Source organism: Gadus morhua, chromosome 9 (genome assembly GCF_902167405.1).
Source record: "Gadus morhua chromosome 9, gadMor3.0, whole genome shotgun sequence".
Lineage (NCBI taxonomy): Eukaryota > Metazoa > Chordata > Actinopteri > Gadiformes > Gadidae > Gadus > Gadus morhua.
Window position 1 is genome coordinate 10,377,430 of NC_044056.1, and position 18,979 is coordinate 10,396,408.

Sequence of the window (18,979 nt, forward strand, 5' to 3'; positions counted from 1 at the left end):
CTCTGTCCTTGGATTCAACTGAACAAGAAATATTAAGCCATCCGTCTATCCAAACATATTAATAAAGAATGTTGAAAAAAACATTATTATGTTGCATACTTATTGAACTGCAAGAATACATGTTGCATTTTACACAGAGACACGTGAAAAGGTGTCTGTGTGTGTGTGTGTGTGTGTGTGTGTGTGTGTGTGTGTGTGTGTGTGTGTGTGTGTGTGTGTGTGTGTGTGTGTGTGTGTGTGTGTGTGTGTGTGTGTTTGTGTGTGTGTGTGTGTGTGTGTGTGTTTATATGTGCGTGTGTGCGTGTTTGTGTGTGTGTGTGTGTGTGTGTGTGTGTGTGTGTGTGTGTGTGTGTGTGTGTGTGTGTGTGTGTGTGTGTGTGTGTGTGTGTGTGTGTGTGTGTGCGCGCACCACCTATAGCGGGTGCGCATCGTTCAAGCCTTTTACGGTAATGCTGAGGGAGGATGTGGGCGTGGTTGCCTTCAAACGTCATCACCGTGCTCCAAGCAACCAGGAACTGGTGTAGTGATAAGAAGTTTTTCCCTCACGTAATCTTTAAATAACACTAAAAACGTACTGTTGCTTCTTTAGCCCGTTTTATATTTCGTTGATCGAATTAAAAATGAGCAACAAAGAGAAGGAGGAGGTAAGGAGAACACACAAAAGCATGCTATGTGAGGCAAGCCACTGCATACCATAGATGGAGTGGATCTATGGGTTTAGACCAGCGATCAGATCTCCTTAAATATACAAGATGCTGCTAATGAATAAATGGGATTCAGCACGATTGACGATGATTTCCTTTAAATTATCAAATCTCCGCATGGACATCTTTCCCTGTTAACGTTACCCAGGACCCTGCGACCCTGAAGGATGAGGGGAACACCCTTTTCAAGGCTGGGGACATGAAGGGTGCTGCCTGTTGTTACAGCAAGGCGATAAAGCTCAGCGATTGCAAGGCTGAAAGGGCTGTTCTGTATCGCAACCGCTCTGCATGCTACCTCAAGCTCGAGGAGTACACCAAGGCAGAGGCTGATGCTTCTAAAGGTTGGTCAGACAAAAAAGTAACACTTTCCTAAAAAATGTGGATCTTATTAATAATTTTTAAAAAATGTTGGTAAAATTATCTTCAGAATCAGAGCATTCAACCAACTCTCTCATAGCAGGAGTACCCACAAACCCGTCTTTTTAAGTCCACACATACAAGACCAAATGTACATCCACATCAATGCATATGGGTTGATGCTGATTCATAAGCTATAGATACCTGAATTCATGAAAAGATATTGTGTATATACAAACAAATATTAGTTTGCACAGTGATATATCTAGCAAAATCTATTTTGGTTAAAACACAAAATTGTTAAACGTTTAGATGACCAGAATGGTCCAACCTAAGTATTGGGACCGTATGGGAGAGCAGCCTTGCTTTACTGTGTCATCTCATTTCCATTACCGTTACATTCAGGGCATTTTGCAGACACTTTCATCCAAAGCGACTTACAATAAGTACATTTGTCAGAAGAAAGAGAAACAACAATATATCGTTTTCAGTATAGTAAGGATGTTTATAGAACCAAGTGCCAGGCAAGCACTAACAATCGCTAGGTTAACCCCAAAGTACTATTTGTATGTGCAAGGACGTACCAAATACAATAAGTGCGTAAGAGGGCTGGGAGGGTGGACGCGATGGGTAAGGGGGGAGGCTATGCAGAGTCTAGGTGATCTCTGAACAAGTCAGTCATGAGTCTTCCTCCTCCTCCTCCTCCTCAGCCCTGGACACAGACCCTGGTGACGTCAAGGCCCGGTTCCGGAGGGCCCAGGCCTGCCAGAAGCTGGGTCAGCTGAACCAAGCCTTCGAGGACTCCCAGAAGTGTGCCCAACTGGAGCCCAAGAACAGAGCTTTCCAAGACCTGCTGCGAGAGCTGGGAGCGCAAATCCAGCAGAAGGTGCGGAGGTGTTTCTCAGAGCAGTGAGCGGTGAAGGAGGAGGAGGAGGAGGAGATCTTGCAGGAGCTAACACTCGTTGTGGGGGGGGTCCTCATCTCTGTGTAGGCCAAGCAGATGAACTCCACAGACGCACGCGTGCAGCAGATGTTCTCCCTCCTCTTGGATGCGTCGGCGACCGACTCGGACCGACAGAAAGTAAGAGTTTAGTGTTTAGCATTTCCCTTCCCGACCATTAACCAACGTAGTTTAACCCCGTATTGTTGTGAGGTTCTTTGCCTATGTAGTAAATGAGCTAGTCTGGTGATGGTTTCGGTTTGGCGCATAGAGTTATACCACTCCCAATATTGGAGGAATTTCCGATACTTGAATCGGTATCGGAACACCTCTAGTTGAGGAGGCTATTTCACGGCCATTAATGACTCGAACAAAACCAATGACCCTGGGAACCGTCTAGGCGGCCCAGAACCTGGTGGTGCTGTCGCGGGAGGACGCCGGCGCAGAGCAGATCTTCCGTAACGACGGCGTGAAGCTGATCCAGAGGCTGCTGGAGTCCAAGCTGGAGGACATCCTGCTGTCGGCGCTCCGCACGCTGGTGGGCCTGTGCACGGGACACCAGTCCAGGGTGAGTCGTCTGCGTGTGTGCGGGTCGTTGCGTGGCGCCACAGTGTCTTCGACGAAAGGTCTGGGAAGACTGGGATGGAAATGGTAGAGGAGTGGGCGGAAGGTCACTCGGGTGGTTAGAGCGTGTTGGCTGGAAACCGGAAGGTTGCTAGTTCGATCTAGCATTCATACAGCGCTTTCCTAACCAGTGACCACTCAAAGCGCTTTAGAGTGTTGCCTAACATTCACCAATTCGTGCACACGTTCACACACCGACGGACGGTGACAACCATGCAAGGCAAAGCCAGCTCGTCGGGAGCAGTTAAGGTTAGGGGTCTTGCTCAGGGACACCTCGACATTAAGCTAGGAGAAGCCAGGGATCGACCTATCAACCATCCGGTTACCAGCAAACCCGCTCTACCTCCTGAGCTACTTGCCGCCCAGATACAGTACAGAGCATCAACGAAAGGTCTCGCTGTCCCTCGCTCCTCCCAGACCATGGCCATCGTGAACGAGCTGGGCATGCAGCAGCTCTGTGGCGTCATGGGAACGGGGGCGTCTGCCGTCTCGCTGGCCGCCTGCCACCTGCTGCAGGTGATGTTCGAGGCTCTGACCCAGGACATGAGGAAGGACTTCAGAGGCAAGGACGAGGCCATGCTAGCTGGTGAGACCGGAGTCACATTCAATTGTCACATTCCCGTTCACATTCATTCAGTCTTTCTGAATATCTGATTAACATGGTGGTTCTCAATTTAGACCTCTTTATCGAAAACATACAACAATTATGTAAATCAATTAATATAATATATAGAAGCTGCATACATTTACATTTAGGGCTTTTAGCAGACGCTTTTATCCAAAACGACTTACAATAGGTGCATAAGTACATGGTTTTTGCATGTGAGAACTCAGAGAGTGTTACACGTACGTTGGGTAGGGAAGGTTCCATAGTCCAACTCAAAGCCCTCCCCGCCCGTCCAGATGGGGGAGGAGCTGAAGGGTTCTATGGCTGCTGATTGATGGATGAGTGTTGGTGTTCTCAGAGCCGTCCAGAGAACTGCGTTCCATGCTACGCCACCTGCTGGATATGCTGCCCGCCACCGCCGTGTCCGGACCGGGCCGGGACAGCGCCATCAACCTCCTGGTGAAACAAGTGCCGCGCAAATGCCAGAAGAACCCCGATAACTCGGTCACACTGTGGGTGATCGACCAGGGTACGACCCCCCCCCCCCCCTTGCATTCCTCCTGGAGGAAACACCAGACGCAGGCTTTAACTCAATGTCTTGTTGTTGTTTCTTTATATGAGTGTACAAAGTGACATTGCACATTGTTGATTCTTGATATTGAGTTGTGACAAATAAGTGTTGTGACTTCTACTCGCATCAGAGCACGTGTAGAAGTCATTAAGGGCCATCAAATGGCCTCCTCAACAAATATATAAGTGCAAAAAATACATACAGATACAATATTATATACACAGACAAAGTCTTGAGCCTCAAGTCCCAAGTGGCACGCACGTTAGGATTAGGGTTAAACAACGTAGGAACTTCCTTTGCATGTTCCGAGGATTACGGTACATAAAGACATGTGACCCGGCATACAATTTAGAGACAACAGGCGAGTAAAAGACAACAGAGAGACGATAAGACAAATGATAATAGACATGCCAAGTCTCAAATATCCAGTACAAGGGTCCGCTGAAAGTTGTCTGACTTTAAAGATGCATCACTGCTGCATTCGTTTCAACCTATCCAAGGGATTCCTTCTTTAGCGGAATCACTAGTCTCCTTCTCACCGAGGGGTCTCGGGTGCTGGTCTGTCTCTGCAGGGCTGAAACAGATCCTGGAGGTGGCGGGGACGGTACCCGAGCTCGACCACGGCCCTGCGCTCACGGAGAACACCAACATGAGCTGCTCGGTGCTGCTGAGCAAGCTGTACGACGACCTGAAGAGCGACAAGGAGCGGGAGAACTTCAGCAAGCTCTGCGAGGATTACGTCCAGTGAGTTGGGAGACTGATGAATAGGGGTGGGACAATATATCGAACCGGCGATATATCGTCAACCTTCGTCGTGCGATATGAGAATCGATACACTAGCGCCAACTATGGATCTTTTTAGTATTTATTTTAAATGTCCTATATTTTTATTTTACCCTAACTGCTCCCTACGAGCTGGCTGTCGCCTTACATGTTTGGCCCCGCCGTCTGTGTGTGAATGTGTGAGTCGCTTTGGAAAGAGGCTAAATGCCGTAAATGTAAATCTTTTGGAAAATTGTATTTGTATAGCCCTTATTAGCAGGTACAGTCTCAAAGGGCTTCACAGGCCATATGTTGATGAAACCCCCCTGACCCTAGCCCCCATGAGGGCAAGAGAAAACAACTACTATTAATTAGCAAGGAAGAAATCTTGAGGAGGTACGTAGAGTGGGGGACCCCTGCGCTAGGGATGATCAGGAGTGCAATGATTTTTTTTCCTTTCCGATCAGGCAACACTTCAACCGGCCGGACGTGGAGAGCAAGCTGCGGGCGATCCAGAGTGCCTCCACCCTGCTGCAGGGGCCCAGCGACACGGGGAACCAGGCCCTGGAGGTCCCGGGCATGATGGACGCCGTCATCGCCCTGTGCGCCTCCAAGGACGTGAGCCACCAGCAGGTGGCGGTGGAGGCGCTCATCCACGCCTCGGGGAAGGCCAAGAGGGCGTCGTTCATCACGCCCAACGGGGTGGCGCTGCTCAAGGACCTCTACAAGAACAGCGAGAACGACCGCATACGCGTCAGGGCGCTGGTGGTACGTACGGAAACAACAGCAGTGTTAAGGTTTAGATTGAAAAAGGTTTTTTAGTTTTTTAGTTCAAGTCTGTGATCAAGCCCCGCCCATTTTTTTATCTGAGTTTTAACAGTTTATTTATTCACATTAAGCAGACATGTTTTAGCTAATTTGCTATAGGTGAAGGGGTTGCAATGCACTGAGTCGAATCGATAAATTTAATCTTTACTTATTTACTTTAATAATTATAATGAGGAATCATTTATATGATTCATCATGACTTATTTAAATGGTTTCCATGCAGGGTCTGTGCAAGCTGGGCTCTGCTGGAGGGACAGACTTCAGCATGAAGCAGTTTGCAGAGGGGTCCACGGTCAAGCTCGCCAAGCAGTGCAGGAAGTAGGTCATCATGACCCAGTTTGGGTCTTTATTTGTATTCCCTACGCATCCACATTTGTACTCCTCCTATTGTGTGTGTGTGTGTGTGTATATTGTGACTACGATGATGTAGCAAATACTGTCAATAATGTCTAGAGAGAAGGATAGAGATATTTCATTTCCAATTCAGGAATAAGATTGACTAACTCACTCCTATACCGACCATAACATCATTATATAATATATTTTTCATCCACATTTCTATTCTTTCCGTGCATATCAACATATTTTCAATTAACTAAATCAATAAAGTACTCCCTTATCTTATTATATCATGTTTATTAAAAAGGACGTGAGTCCAGGGATTTTAAGGGTACCATCCCTCTCTCTCTCCCTGGTGGTTGTGTAACAACTCCCTTCTCTCTCTCAGGTGGTTGTGTAACAACTCCCTTCTGACTGTCTCTCTCTCCGGGGAGGTTGTGTAACGACTCCCTTCTCTCTGTCTCTCAGGTGGTTGTGTAACGACTCCCTTCTCTCTCTCAGGTGGTTGTGTACCGACTCCCTTCTCTCTCTCTCAGGAGGTTGTGTACCGACTCCCTTCTCTCTCTCAGGTGGTTTTGTAACGACTCCCTTCTGACTGTCTCTCTCCCAGGTGGTTGTGTACCGACTCCCTTCTCTCTCTCTCAGGTGGTTGTGTACCGACTCCCTTCTCTCTCTCTCAGGTGGTTGTGTACCGACTCCCTTCTCTCTCTCAGGTGGTTGTGTACCGACTCCCTTCTCTCTCTCAGGAGGTTGTGTACCGACTCCCTTCTCTCTCTCTCAGGAGGTTGTGTAACGACTCCCTTCTCTCTCTCTCAGGAGGTTGTGTAACGACTCCCTTCTCTCTCTCAGGAGGTTGTGTACCGACTCCCTTCTCTCTCTCAGGTGGTTTTGTAACGACTCCCTTCTGACTGTCTCTCTCCCAGGTGGTTGTGTAACGACGCCCTCCCGGCGACGTCCCGCCGCTGGTCCGTGGAAGGCCTGGCGTACCTCACCTTCGACGCAGACGTGAAGGAGGACCTCGTTGGAGACCGGAACGCTCTGCGGGCCATGTTCGAACTCGCTAAGGTCAGACACCGTTTCGTACTTTAATGCACCTTTTTATTCATTCACGTTTTTATTCATTCTTTTCACATTCAATTTAGGGAATTATTGCAGACGGCATTTTGCACTTTGGTTAAATTGCAAGAGCTTGTTAACAGTATTTGATTGAGTTGAGTGGTACTTGAGTGACATGCGTTCGCAACGTTTATTTGGAGAACAAATCTGGTTTCAATATGGAGCGTAGGAAAGAATTTATTGAAGAATCTAATTTGTTTTTCATTCATTCATTCATTCATTCATTCATTCATTCATAAACAGTCAGGAAACTTTGGCTTTATTGTCTGAAGTTTAACCTTACCATCTGCTAGTAATGCAGTATTGTAAATTATGTCATAATACTGTACTAATGTACCTTATACTGTACGTTATACTGTGCCTACTTTCCATTTCACTGTATACTTGTATGATTCTGACAAATACAACTCTTGAATCTTGAATTTAATAACAAGGCTTTGTTTGATTCATATTGTGCATTGATGTATTATATATTTAATGAAAACATATATTCCTTTTCCTCCTGTGGGATGCATAATACATCACCATATGATCCACCGTCGTGTCTGATAACTCTCCCCCCTCCCGCTCCTGCTCCTGCAGTCTGAGGACAAGACGGTGCTGTTCGCCGTGGGCTCCACACTGGTGAACTGCACCAACAGCTACGACGTGGAGAAGCCCGACCCGCAGATGTTGGAGCTGGCAAAATATGCAAAGCAGCACGTGCCCGAAGAGCACCCCAAGGTGCTCATTTAAAAACGATCCCGACCCCTCCAGCTTATAGATAGCATAGTCTTTGTCTTATATTCAGAGTTCATCCCTAGACCCTGCATAGCCTTAAACCCTTACCCCCCCCCCCCCCCCCCCCCCACACACACCCCTATTCCGCACTTATTGTATGTTGTACGTCCTGGCACTTAATGTTCTCACTTATCGTATGTTGTACATCCTTGCACTTAACAAAAGTACCAAGCATACCTAGCATCCTATCCTAGCTATCTTTGTTGTATACGGGGAATGAGTTAACCCAGCAATTGTTACAGCTTGAAACTTGGTTTTATCTTCTATGAACATCTTTACTGTAGCGATATTGTTGTTTCACCTTCTTCTGACAAATGTACTTATTGTAAGTCTCTGGATAAAGCTAAATTCCCTAGATGTAGTCTTCATTTCCTGATGTTCCACTAAAACACAGTCTCCTTGACTCTAACGTGCTGCTGTTATGATGCTCCGTGTCGCCCGTGTCAGGACGAAGCCTCGTACGTAGAGAAGAGGCTGGGGAAGCTTCTAGAGGCCGGCGTGGTGTCTGCCCTGGTGTGCATGGTGAGGCACGAGAGCCCCGCACTCACCGAGTCCTGCCGGGAGTGCGTCGCAAGGTAGGCCCCACCTCTCTCCCCCTCCGAGAACAGGGCCATAACCAACAATGGGTTCAGTGTTGCTTCATCTGCTCGCTTATCTTCTCATTGAGCTTCAGGGTCGTTTTATTAAAGAAGATGTAATAAATAACGCCAAAATAATACCTCACTGTCAAAGCCTGGAAATGGATGGCTGTGTCTGTGCCAAGCAAAATAAACCCAGTGTGATGGAGTATTTCCTCTGGATCAAACACAACATTTTCCTGAAGCTGCAAACAAAACAGAATTTGGTGTTTTTTCCTGATAACGACTAAAGCAAACATCACAGTGATCCATCGATGGTCTGTCAAGCGAGGAACTGACTCATCGTTTCAGCACAACTTGAGTGTTCTTTCTCTATGCAACCGAGTTCCACAGAACATCTTGTCTCAGAACATTCCTTCTCAGGAGAACTGTTCTCAGAACATCTTGTCTCAGAGCAACCCTTCTCGGGGTCATCTGTTCTCAGAACATCTTGTCTCATCTAGGGACCACTCTCCTAACCGTCCCTTCTCACTTCAGGGCCTTCCTTGCGTTGGTGGATCGTCAGCAGGACCGAGGGGCCGTGGTGGCCCAGGGCGGAGGAAAGGTAGAGCTGACCCCGGGGCTGCACTGTCCTGCCCGGGTGATAACCCTGAGACCGAACCGTAACGTATCGTCTCTGACCCCTCGCTGCTCCGCAGGCCCTGATACCGCTGGCGTCTGACAACACGGTGGTAGGAAAGGTCAAATCGGCACAAGCTCTGGCCAAGATCACTATCACATCCAACCCAGAGATCGCCTTCCCCGGAGAACGGGTAAGGACAAGACCTAATTGATAACTCTCTGTACACTTATTTATTCATCTCTCTCTCTCTCTCTCTCTCTCTCTCTCTCTCTCTCTCTCTCTCTCTCTCTCTCTCTCTCTCTCTCTCTCTCTCTCTCATATGCAACGATGTCTGTCTCTTCTTTAGATCTACGAGGTGGTCCGGCCCCTCATCAGCCTGCTGAGTTTGGAGTGCACCCTGCTGCAGAACTTTGAAGCTCTCATGGCGCTCACCAACCTGGCTGGCATCAGCGAGCGTCTCAGGTCAGCCACTAGGGGGAGCTCTTCGCTTACAGGACGGCAAGATGGCATGTACCCGCAGCTGCAAGCGTGCGGTAGTATGTGAAAGGAGGAACAAAAATTGTGTCCTTTTTCACTTCCTCTTGATTTTTAAGACATATGCGTCGATTGAGCATTTTTGGTTTGCTTTAAATACTCCCACATCAACATTTACATCAACATTTACAGAGTGCTAAAATGTCCGATACCCTTTGCAGGTCAATAATAAAATGTTTTCATAATGAATTACTCATAATTACATTTATATTGTGAAATATAAGTGACCTTGCATACCAATTTTATTCTCCAGGACCACAGCAATAGAGGCGGCCATGCCATTACCATAAATAATAGAATAGTGTTGTGTTTTCCAGACAGAAAATGATCCAAGAGAAGGCTGTGCCCAAAATGGAGGGCTACATGTTTGAGGAGCATGAGCTGGTCCGTGCAGCCGCCACCGAGTGCATGTGTAACATGGTCCTCAGCACAGAGGTAAACACAACGTGTGTGTGTGTGTGTGTGTGTGTGTGTGTGTGTGTGTGTGTGTGTGTGTGTGTGTGTGTGTGTGTGTGTGTGTGTGTGTGTGTGTGTGTGTGTGTGTGTGTGTGTGTGTGTGTGTGCCAAAGGTTGGCATCACAGCTCATGTCTCCTAAATGATCTCTTTCTGTTTGTGTTTCCTCACTTGCTGTGGATCTCACCCACCCTGTGTGTGTGTGCTCCTCAGGTGCAGCAGCTCTACCTGGCGACGGGGAACGACCGGCTGAAGCTGCTGGTGCTCTACAGCGGCGAGGAGGACGAGAGGCTGAGGCGTGCCGCCGCCGGGACCCTCGCCATGCTCACCGCCGAGCAGCCGGAGCTCTGCGCCCGCGTCCCCGCCACGGTGAGCGCATCACCTCCCGGTCCGACAGGAAGTGACCACTAGCCCCGCCCCCAATGTGGCCTGAGAGGCAGGGGCTTAGGGAGATTATGGAAATTAGAAAAATGCATTGGAAGGAAGTCGAGCCCGTTTTATTGGTGAAGCCCTCGGAAGGCAGTCGCAGTGATTAAAGGGCTTCATAATTCAACACACTTGACTTGCGTCCGGAGCCACACTGTTTGCACAACCCTTCACTCTGGCAAAGAAACAGTCTACTTTTTTAATTATCAATGATAATTGTTAAGCGCATTGTGTGGCCACTGTTAAGAAAAGCGCTGTATGAATGCAGTCCATTTAACATTTACCTTTCCTCCGTCTTGCCCCCCCCCCCCCCCCCTCAGACCACCCACTGGCTGGAGATCCTGCAGGCGCTGCTCCTCAGCGAGGTGGGCGACCTCCGCCACCGCGGCGTGGTCATCGCCCGCAACCTGATGACGGCCGAGCGGAGCCTGGCCGAGACGCTGATGGAGAGCGAGGCCCTGGAGATCCTCTCCGTGCTGGCCAAGGGCGGCGGCACACCGGACCCCATCGCCAAGACGGCGCAGAGCTGCCTGGACAAGGCCATTGAGTACGGCATCATCCAGAGCAGCGGGGAGGCCGGGGCGGCCCGCATCGTAGAGGAGTGAGGGGCGGGTGTGTGTGTGTGTGTGTGTGTGTGTGTGTGTGTGTGTGTGTGTGTGTGTGTGTGTGTGTGTGTGTGTGTGTGTGTGTGTGTGTGTGTGTCCAAAGTGTATAGGTGCAGCAAAGATATGCTTTGTACCACATATTCTAACACGTGTGTCATCATTTAGAAATTGGCTTTTATTAGAAGCAGCCTGATGTGTCTTACACTACCTGCGATGTACTCTTACATTGTCGTCACCAAGAATGTTGGGATGGAAAAGTATACAAGTCTGGATGTTTTTATAATTTTGTTCGCTATTTCATTCCAGAGAAAAAAATGTTGCTGGTTATTTCATTCCGTTGTACTTTAATCGATGTGCAACCAATTTTCACACACTTTCCTTTTTCAATGAACTCCTTTATCGGTTGCATTTATTTGTTGTAATGGAGCGCACAACCATTTCACTGCAGGCGTGTTTCTAACACAATATGACTGAAGATGCTTTTTCTATCTCTGCTGGGACATTCCTTTTATGTTGTAGTCACCTTTTTTTATCAACTTTTAAAGTGCACATATATATAATGTATGATATTTAATTTCTATAATGATGCCATACCAAAATTGATAATAAAATGACGTCACATGTCACATGACATTGTTCCTTGAATTTCAACGTCAGCGCATGCGCAGTGTGCAGCTATCGCCAGCGTTAGCAATGAGGTTCAACTTTCAAACACTCATGAGAATCCCAGTTGGCGCATTGTTTCAATGAACTGTTTCGGATTCGGCTTTAATGCTTTCGGGCAAATATCGGACCGCGGGAAACCATCACAAGGCGACGATGAAGAACATAGTTACACGTGTTTGACGCCGATACGTCTGAAACACCTGGGTGGCCGCGAGGAGGTAGCTGAGTGTCAACAGGGGCGCGTGGGGACAGATCAGCTGAGCGCGTGCTGGAGCCGCACGGCCTCGCTATGTTTACACGGTGAGACTATGACGTCACATGACAGTTCACATGACTACATCTACATGTATTTTCATAATCTATCAAATTACTACATGTGTTGTCATGTTATATAACATGATCCATTCATCTATATATGTTATGTCACTTGACGACTACATCTACATATGTTGTCATGTTATGTCACATGACACATCTACATGTGTTGTCATGTCACATGACGACTACATCTAAATTTGCTGTCATGTTTTATCACCCGACAATGACGTGTGGTCACATGGAAAATACATGTACATGTGTCCTAATAATAGCACGTAGTTTGGGCATGCAAACTAAAGATTCATTCTATGAATCATACGGTTATACTTTTAATATTCTAAAGATATCCGAGTACTGACTTGGCTGTTTCCCTCTCCATCGTAGACCAGGGTCGTGTGTTCTTATCGGGCTTCGGAGCCGACGAGAATGGAAATCACATGAGTGCAAGCCTGGGCTGCCAGGACGCTTTGCTCGGGGAGCGATACCTCACCCTGGGGTTTAGAGACAGGGTGGAGTGCTGGGACGTCCAGCGCCGCGACCCGGCCCCGGCATGGAGCATGGAATCCCCGCCCGAGGAGGAAGCTGGTAATACTGTGTGTGGTTGTGGGTATGGATGTGGATGTGGAGGATAGATGGTTGGAGCAGCCTCACCTGGCCCGAGTCAGACTGCATGGTTGTGACGCTGGGACTGGATGAGGCTCCACACCTGTTGTGCATTGAGTAATCAGTATGCCCAGGTGAAACAAGCCATCACTACACACACACACTCAGGGAGATCTCCTGCATCATCAGGCCATGGATCATTATCAGCAAACCTTAAAATAAACCGGCTTCAACACCACCACCCAGTGTGCTTTGTCTGGAGGAGCCCAGCAAAATCCACCTAGGTGGTTTTGCTCCATGCTGCCATACAGGAGATCTTCTTGACTGTGTGTAGTGGTGGCTGGTCCAACCTGTGTCCACTGATTCACTTAAACCAGCCACCATCAACACACAACCACAGCATCACTCATCCCATTTCAAACAAGACCAACGCCAATATTTCCTCTGCATCCTTGTGGATTTTTACCTTGTTTGTCACGTATTTCAGGGGCCTCCCGCCGGCTGCCGCTAGTCCCGGGGGGCTATATAGCCTCCAAACCGCCGTTCTACCGGCCCCTGTCGCCCCAGTTGAAGGCTGTGAGCTTGGCCCTTGGGGCGGAGCATGCCATCCTTCTCAGCGGCTCCGGAACCGTGTTTACCTGGGGAATAGGAAGGTATAGACACCTGTATCACAGCATAACATGTCCTCCTTTTCCTTGAAATACAAGCTGTGTGTTGTATTATTACACAGGTGTTTACGATTCAAAACGAAATGCACTGGAATGAATGTAGTTAAAGGGGGGGCCTTATGCCACAAGGTGTGTGTGTGTGTGATTTGCCGTGAGAGTCTGTTTGAACATCGTCTTTTCCTGTGTTTTGTGACATCGCTAGTGGGCGTGTCCAGCTAGATGTACGCTGGATAGATGGATCAGTCTACCAGCCTACCAAGTAGACTGCAAATGTTGCTCATCTATCCATCATACGTCTAGGAACACGCATACACAGGAAACGGCCTTTAATGGCTGATCACACTCAAAACTGTTGGCATAGTATCACCCCTTAAAAAATCACTTAACATATTTAATGTTTAATGAATATGTCTATTGTCTAGTTAAGTTGTATGTTATTATGAGTTATGTGTTGCTACCATGAGCTGATCTCCCAGAGGCCTGGCTGTGCGGTCATTACACCTCTGGATCAGACGTTATATTCCAAGTTTGTGTTACTGTTTATCACCAGCCACGGTCAGTTGGGCCACTCTGAATTGACCCCTGAGAAGGAGCCCAGGCCGGTGGAGGCCCTTTGGGGGGTCCCCATCGACTCTGTGTCTACAGGAGGCTGGCACTCTGCCTGTGTTAGTGGTGAGTCCTTAAAGGGTTAAGGTTTGTGGATACTCTGCACTCTGACCGTGGGCGTGTTAAAGGGGGGATGTTTTGCCAGGTGTGAGTGTGATTATTCATTACAAGCGGATTGCTTTCAGCCTAACTTGTGGGTGACTTTTGATAAAACAGTCATTTACATAAATGTAAATAAAAGCTTTACTGTTGACCGATTTACTACAATAAATATAAATACATACTAATAAAGAAATCCCAGGATGAGGTCTGTCATTTGCCTCTACACCGTTTGGCCAGGGAATCTGTCTTAGTATCGTTTTCTAAGCTAAGTTTTCTTATCGCTTACTTCACAGCTGGGGGCGACCTGTATGTCTGGGGCTGGAATGAGTCCGGCCAGCTCGGACTTCCTTCTCTAGCTATGCGAACAAGCCAAGAGCAGAAGAGGTTTAAAGGAAGTAAGTATTTCTTGGCAACTCATTCACCTTGACAGATATATTACTGTTACACCACCGCTGTGCTTGTGTACAAATGTCAGGTGGGAAATGACGTTCTTTCATATATGACAAATTTGCTGTCATATTATCGAAGTAAATGGTAAATGGACTGCATTTATGTAGCGCTTTTCTAACCAGTGGCCACTCAAAGCGCTTTACAATATTGCCCAACATTCACACACCGCTAGTTACACAGCAGTCAGAGTGAGGTGACTTGCTCAGGGACACCTCGACACTAAGAGGAGCCAGGAATCGAACCAGCAACCTTCTAGTTACCAGAACAACCCACTCTACCTCCTGAGCCACAGGCACCCCGAAGTCTGTTGCAATCTTTTTGCATGCAAGATTATTATTGGTTGATAGATGACATGTCAGCGTGGCATGGATGATTTCAAACACACGCTCAAATGAGTTTTCAGGGTGAAAGGATAATTTTCCCTCTTTATCCACCAGCTGCGTCATGCCAAGAGGCCGGCCCAGTGACCAGAGGAGAGGAGCAGAAGGAAGGGGAAAGCCAGGACGTGTTTATATCCATTCAGGCCTTCCCGGCCTTGCTGGACATCACTGATTCATGTGACGTCGCCAAGGTCAGCTGTGGCTCGCGACACACCGCTGCGGTGACAAGTAAGACTTCTCTCTCTGTTCACAAACAGATTAACCCATGTTTTTAGTCATTGCACAATGTATAGTCTGCCTGTATCGGCACATTATGCCATCCTCTGCCAAATCCTAACCATCCCTGGTAGGAGATATGCTTCTTTGTGCATTCATTTACATTCCGGGCACTTAGCAGACGCTTTATCAAAAGCGACCTACAGTAAGTACATTTGTCAGAAGACAGAGAAACAACAATCTATCGCTGTCAGTACAGTAAGGATGTTCATAGAAATAAGTGCCAAGCACTAACAATTGTTAGGTTAACCCATTCCCTGTTTACAACAAAGATAGCTAGGATTATAGTCTTTCTCACGGTTTGTTCCCTGATATGAAGGGAGTTTTTGACCATGTCCCGTAAGGGGACGTGGTACAATGTCGCCTGTAAAGTCATTTGATAGCAACTCTGACTCAGGGCTACACAAAAGAAATTGACTTGACGATACAATATAATAGCCTTGATGTTGACGTCACATTTCCATTCAACATTTCAGCCACTGGTGATCTCTACACTTGGGGATGGGGTAAGAGTAAAACAATTCTCAAAATAGACGACATTTTTTAAATGGATGTAGGCTGAGTTTTACATTGTACTATGTTTTTTTTTTTTTTTCTGTTTCTCCGTCTGTTTTCAGGCGAGTACGGCCAGCTATGTCACGGGACAGCATCGAGCTCAGACGAGCCTCATTGCGTGGACTTCTTCAGGCAGGAGGGCTTCAGGGTGGTTGATGTTGTCTGCGGGCCTTGGAACACTTTTGCCATGGCAACCAAGGAGGAAGTGGCGCATTGTTAAATTACACACCTGTGGATTCTCCTTGGTGATAACAGGCAATGGACCTCGAACTTTGGACCTCCAAGAAATGCATCAGCTGAAAATATCCTGTTTGTCAATTAAATACAAGGTTTACTTTTGTTATTCAGTCGGCTTTCTCATGTAAAACTAGACACATCCACATTGTTGAGGGAACTTTAATACACAAGTTTATTATTAGTTTGATAAGTAACGGTTAAAAATAGAACGATAAAAAAGATCTTTGCATTGCACAACATTGTACAGTAAAAAAATCACAGAAAAATAAATTAAGTATTTGCATGTTTAAAAACTGCCTAACATTATCGAAAAGGAGCAAGTATAGAATTAGAATCACACAGTAGATCTGTTTCCAAAGCTCTTTCACATCTTCACAGCACAATCTTGAAAGAACTGTGGATACAAAAACGGATTATGAATCAGCATCAGGGGCAGCTAAGGAGGAACGGTATTGATGAGTAATATAAAGCATTGGGATGATAATGACATTTCACCTGACAAAATCTGGCGATCTGGAAATAACATGCTGGAACTCGGAGAGGTTCACCGTGCCGTCCTTGTCGATGTCAGACTCCTCCAGGATCTATGAAGTACGCAAAACCTCTAAACCACGGCTGCAGCAACACAATCGACCACCACACGAGTTGCTTGAATTATTCAGAGCACTTAGCAGAAGCTTTCATCCAAAGTAACTAACATTAAGTATATTTTTCAGAAGAAATAAAAAAAACATCAATCGCTGTCGGTACAGTAAGGATGTTCATAGAACCCACTGCCAAGCACTAACAATCGCTAGGTTAACCCATTCCCTATACGCAACAAAGATAGCTTGGGTGAGATGCTACACAATGATGTGTGTGATTTTTATGTGCCGGGACGTACAACAAACAATAAGTAGGTACATTAAGTGCCAGGACGTAAAGAAGTGTGTAAAAGGGATCACCTGGTTAATGAGCTTGGTAGTTTGAGCCTCAATTAACTCACATTGCTAATGAGCTGCTTCATCTCGTCCGGGGTGAGCCGGGTTTCGTCTGTCTCCCCGGTGAGGCAGTTCACCAGCTTCTCCAGGTCGTTTTCGTCCAGAGTGCCGTCATCGTCAAAATCTGATCAACAAACACCCACACAATCATAGTTGTGAGTCATTCCGATACCAATACCAGTATCGGATATTCCTCTGATTCTGCCTAAAATATATTATATAATACAATTATTTATACAGTAAGTGAACAGACTATACATTGCTGTCTTCGAAAGAGAACCCTTCAATATAACAAGTGCTATTAGTAGTTACAATGCCAGATGCTGCATCTGTATATACTTGGTATCGGATGATACTCAAGAATCCGAATCGGTATCGGGAATGAAAGAATGGTATGGGAACATCTCTAACTTTCATAGCACCGATGAGATATTTACCAAAGATCCGGAAGGCGTAGTGGGACTTGATCTCCAGGGTGGCCGAGTCACTGAAGGCACTCAGAAGGTCCAGGAAGTCCTCAAAGGTCAGACCGTCCCTTGACTCAGACGTCGAGAACACACGGACAATCCTCTCTCGGAAAGGGTTGGACTATGGTAGTGGATTGGAAACAAGTCCAAGGGTCAGTGGGACTCTACGAGAAACGCCAGAGAACTTCCTCTACGGTGACCAGAGTAGAACACCAACCTGGTTCATTAGTGTAAACTACCAGACATTTAACAAGCTAAGGGTCTGTTTGTGGAAGCATCTGAACACTATCTCTCATTAGTGATAATAACATGAAGTACAGTGTTTAGTTGGGCATTAGAATTAATAACACGAAGTACGTGGTCCACAGTGTTTTTAGTTAGGTTACCGTATTTGGAAGCATCTGAACATTATCTCTCATTAGGGAATGCAGTATAGTGTTTAGTTGTGTCTTAGTATTAATAACATGAAATATTTGGTCCACTGTGTGTTTAGTTGGTTCTGTCGTGGAAGCATCTGAGCATTATCTCTCATTAGCATTAATAAAGTACAGTGTTTAGTTGTGTATGAGCATGAATAACATGAAGTACAGTGTAGCGTGTCGAGTTGGGTTTACCTTGAGCTCGGGCAGCGTGAGGATGGCCTCTGTCGGAGCCCTGGGGTCTGGAAGGTTTTTATCCTCTCTGGACAGCAGTTCAGTGAACCGCTTGTGGGCACTATATAAAAACAATGATTAGATGTCTTTAGTATAACGTTTATTCTCATGTCTTATTGACGCTATGTTTATCCATTCCTTACAACAATCGCATTGTAAGTGTGTATCAGGTCATTTAAGTGTGTGGGTGATATGAAAGTTGAGAGGACAGTCAGCGGGTCACTCACAGAAGAATCTCCTGCTTGGTCAGAAACGTCAACTCCTAGAAACGGAGAGAAACATTTCCATGAGGGACAACCCCTTGTTTTACAGCGCATTGGCTTCAATCAACCTACTGATCGAAACAACTTCACAACCACGCCGTAATATCAGTCGCAATGACGATAGAGCACAACTCAAACCCTGACTATCGATGGGTTTCCTTAACTTTTAACAACTCATCCAGGGAACCATCGCCCCGAGAACCTTACGCCAGGGAGCGGCTCTTGAACGTTACTCACTTGGTACTCCGACAGCAGGTCCTTCCCGAGGTGGCTGGCTGTGGCTCCCATGTTGGTGGATGTGATCGCAGAAGGCGATCTGTCTGTAATCAACTTGTAGCACCGACAGCTGGATCACCTTCTCTGAGTAATGCTGGCCGCTGACCCTCTCCTCTCTCTCTCTCTCCACTTCCTGGATCCGCGGCCCAGCATTTGCATGGCAGCGCCTCCCCACCCACAGGTGACAACAACCCCCAACAGTTACTGCGCAATGGGATAAAGTTGCTAATGGATATTAGTTTAATAGTAATACATTCAAGAAACTTTTTGGACTATTTGTGTGAAGTTGCATTAATATTTTTGGTTCTCCAGCAGTGTTTCTGTGGTCCTCATGCATAGTGGTTGGAGTGTGTTGTACGCCATCACCCGACATTTAGCGTCATTTAGTGTTTCTCACCGTTAAGTGCAAACGGTGAGAAATAGTGGATGGTGTACTATGCAGTGGCTGGTCGAAGAGTGTATCGCCCCTTTTATAAGGTTATGTGGGCATGTAGGCCATGGCCGCGGGGAAACAGTGAAAAAACTCAGAAATGCTGCTTATCCTGCAGTGTGTCTAATAAACGAATTTACAGAAATGAACAAAAAACATCATTGAAAATAGAATGCAAAAAAGATATCATGCTGTTGAAAAA

General features: G+C 46.7%; 3 protein-coding genes across 4 annotated transcripts; 2 read left to right on the forward strand and 1 right to left on the reverse strand.

Annotated features, from left to right (window-relative positions):
• Positions 1-474: 474 nt before the first annotated feature.
• Positions 475-11,473, forward strand: unc45a (unc-45 myosin chaperone A). Its single transcript, XM_030366063.1, has 19 exons — positions 475-644; positions 853-1,045; positions 1,772-1,947; positions 2,053-2,142; positions 2,402-2,569; positions 3,043-3,211; positions 3,591-3,761; positions 4,376-4,547; positions 5,033-5,333; positions 5,617-5,711; positions 6,656-6,797; positions 7,431-7,571; positions 8,076-8,203; positions 8,744-8,810; positions 8,905-9,018; positions 9,175-9,290; positions 9,680-9,797; positions 10,030-10,185; positions 10,563-11,473. The coding sequence occupies exons 1-19, from the start codon at positions 621-623 to the stop codon at positions 10,845-10,847; spliced, it is 2,826 nt and encodes a 941-aa protein (XP_030221923.1). The 5' UTR covers positions 475-620; the 3' UTR covers positions 10,848-11,473.
• A 14-nt stretch (positions 11,474-11,487) lies between these two features.
• rccd1 (RCC1 domain containing 1) lies at positions 11,488-15,814 on the forward strand. Its single transcript, XM_030366064.1, has 8 exons — positions 11,488-11,813; positions 12,216-12,416; positions 12,922-13,087; positions 13,653-13,774; positions 14,104-14,205; positions 14,698-14,868; positions 15,393-15,422; positions 15,534-15,814. The coding sequence occupies exons 1-8, from the start codon at positions 11,594-11,596 to the stop codon at positions 15,689-15,691; spliced, it is 1,170 nt and encodes a 389-aa protein (XP_030221924.1). The 5' UTR covers positions 11,488-11,593; the 3' UTR covers positions 15,692-15,814.
• Positions 15,815-15,851: 37 nt separating this feature from the next.
• cib1 (calcium and integrin binding 1 (calmyrin)) lies at positions 15,852-18,509 on the reverse strand. Of its 2 annotated transcripts, none has more exons than XR_003977948.1 (7): positions 18,309-18,509; positions 18,036-18,070; positions 17,770-17,869; positions 17,126-17,276; positions 16,653-16,812; positions 16,204-16,292; positions 15,852-16,102 (listed from the first exon to the last, which is right to left on the reverse strand). XR_003977948.1 is itself a non-coding variant. In XM_030366065.1 (7 exons), the coding sequence occupies exons 1-7, from the start codon at positions 18,357-18,359 to the stop codon at positions 16,081-16,083; spliced, it is 567 nt and encodes a 188-aa protein (XP_030221925.1). In that variant the 5' UTR covers positions 18,360-18,509; the 3' UTR covers positions 15,852-16,080. The 2 variants fall into 2 exon arrangements, 1 of the variants encoding a protein (XP_030221925.1); XM_030366065.1 differs by having other exon boundaries at positions 16,694-16,812.
• Positions 18,510-18,979: the final 470 nt, after the last annotated feature.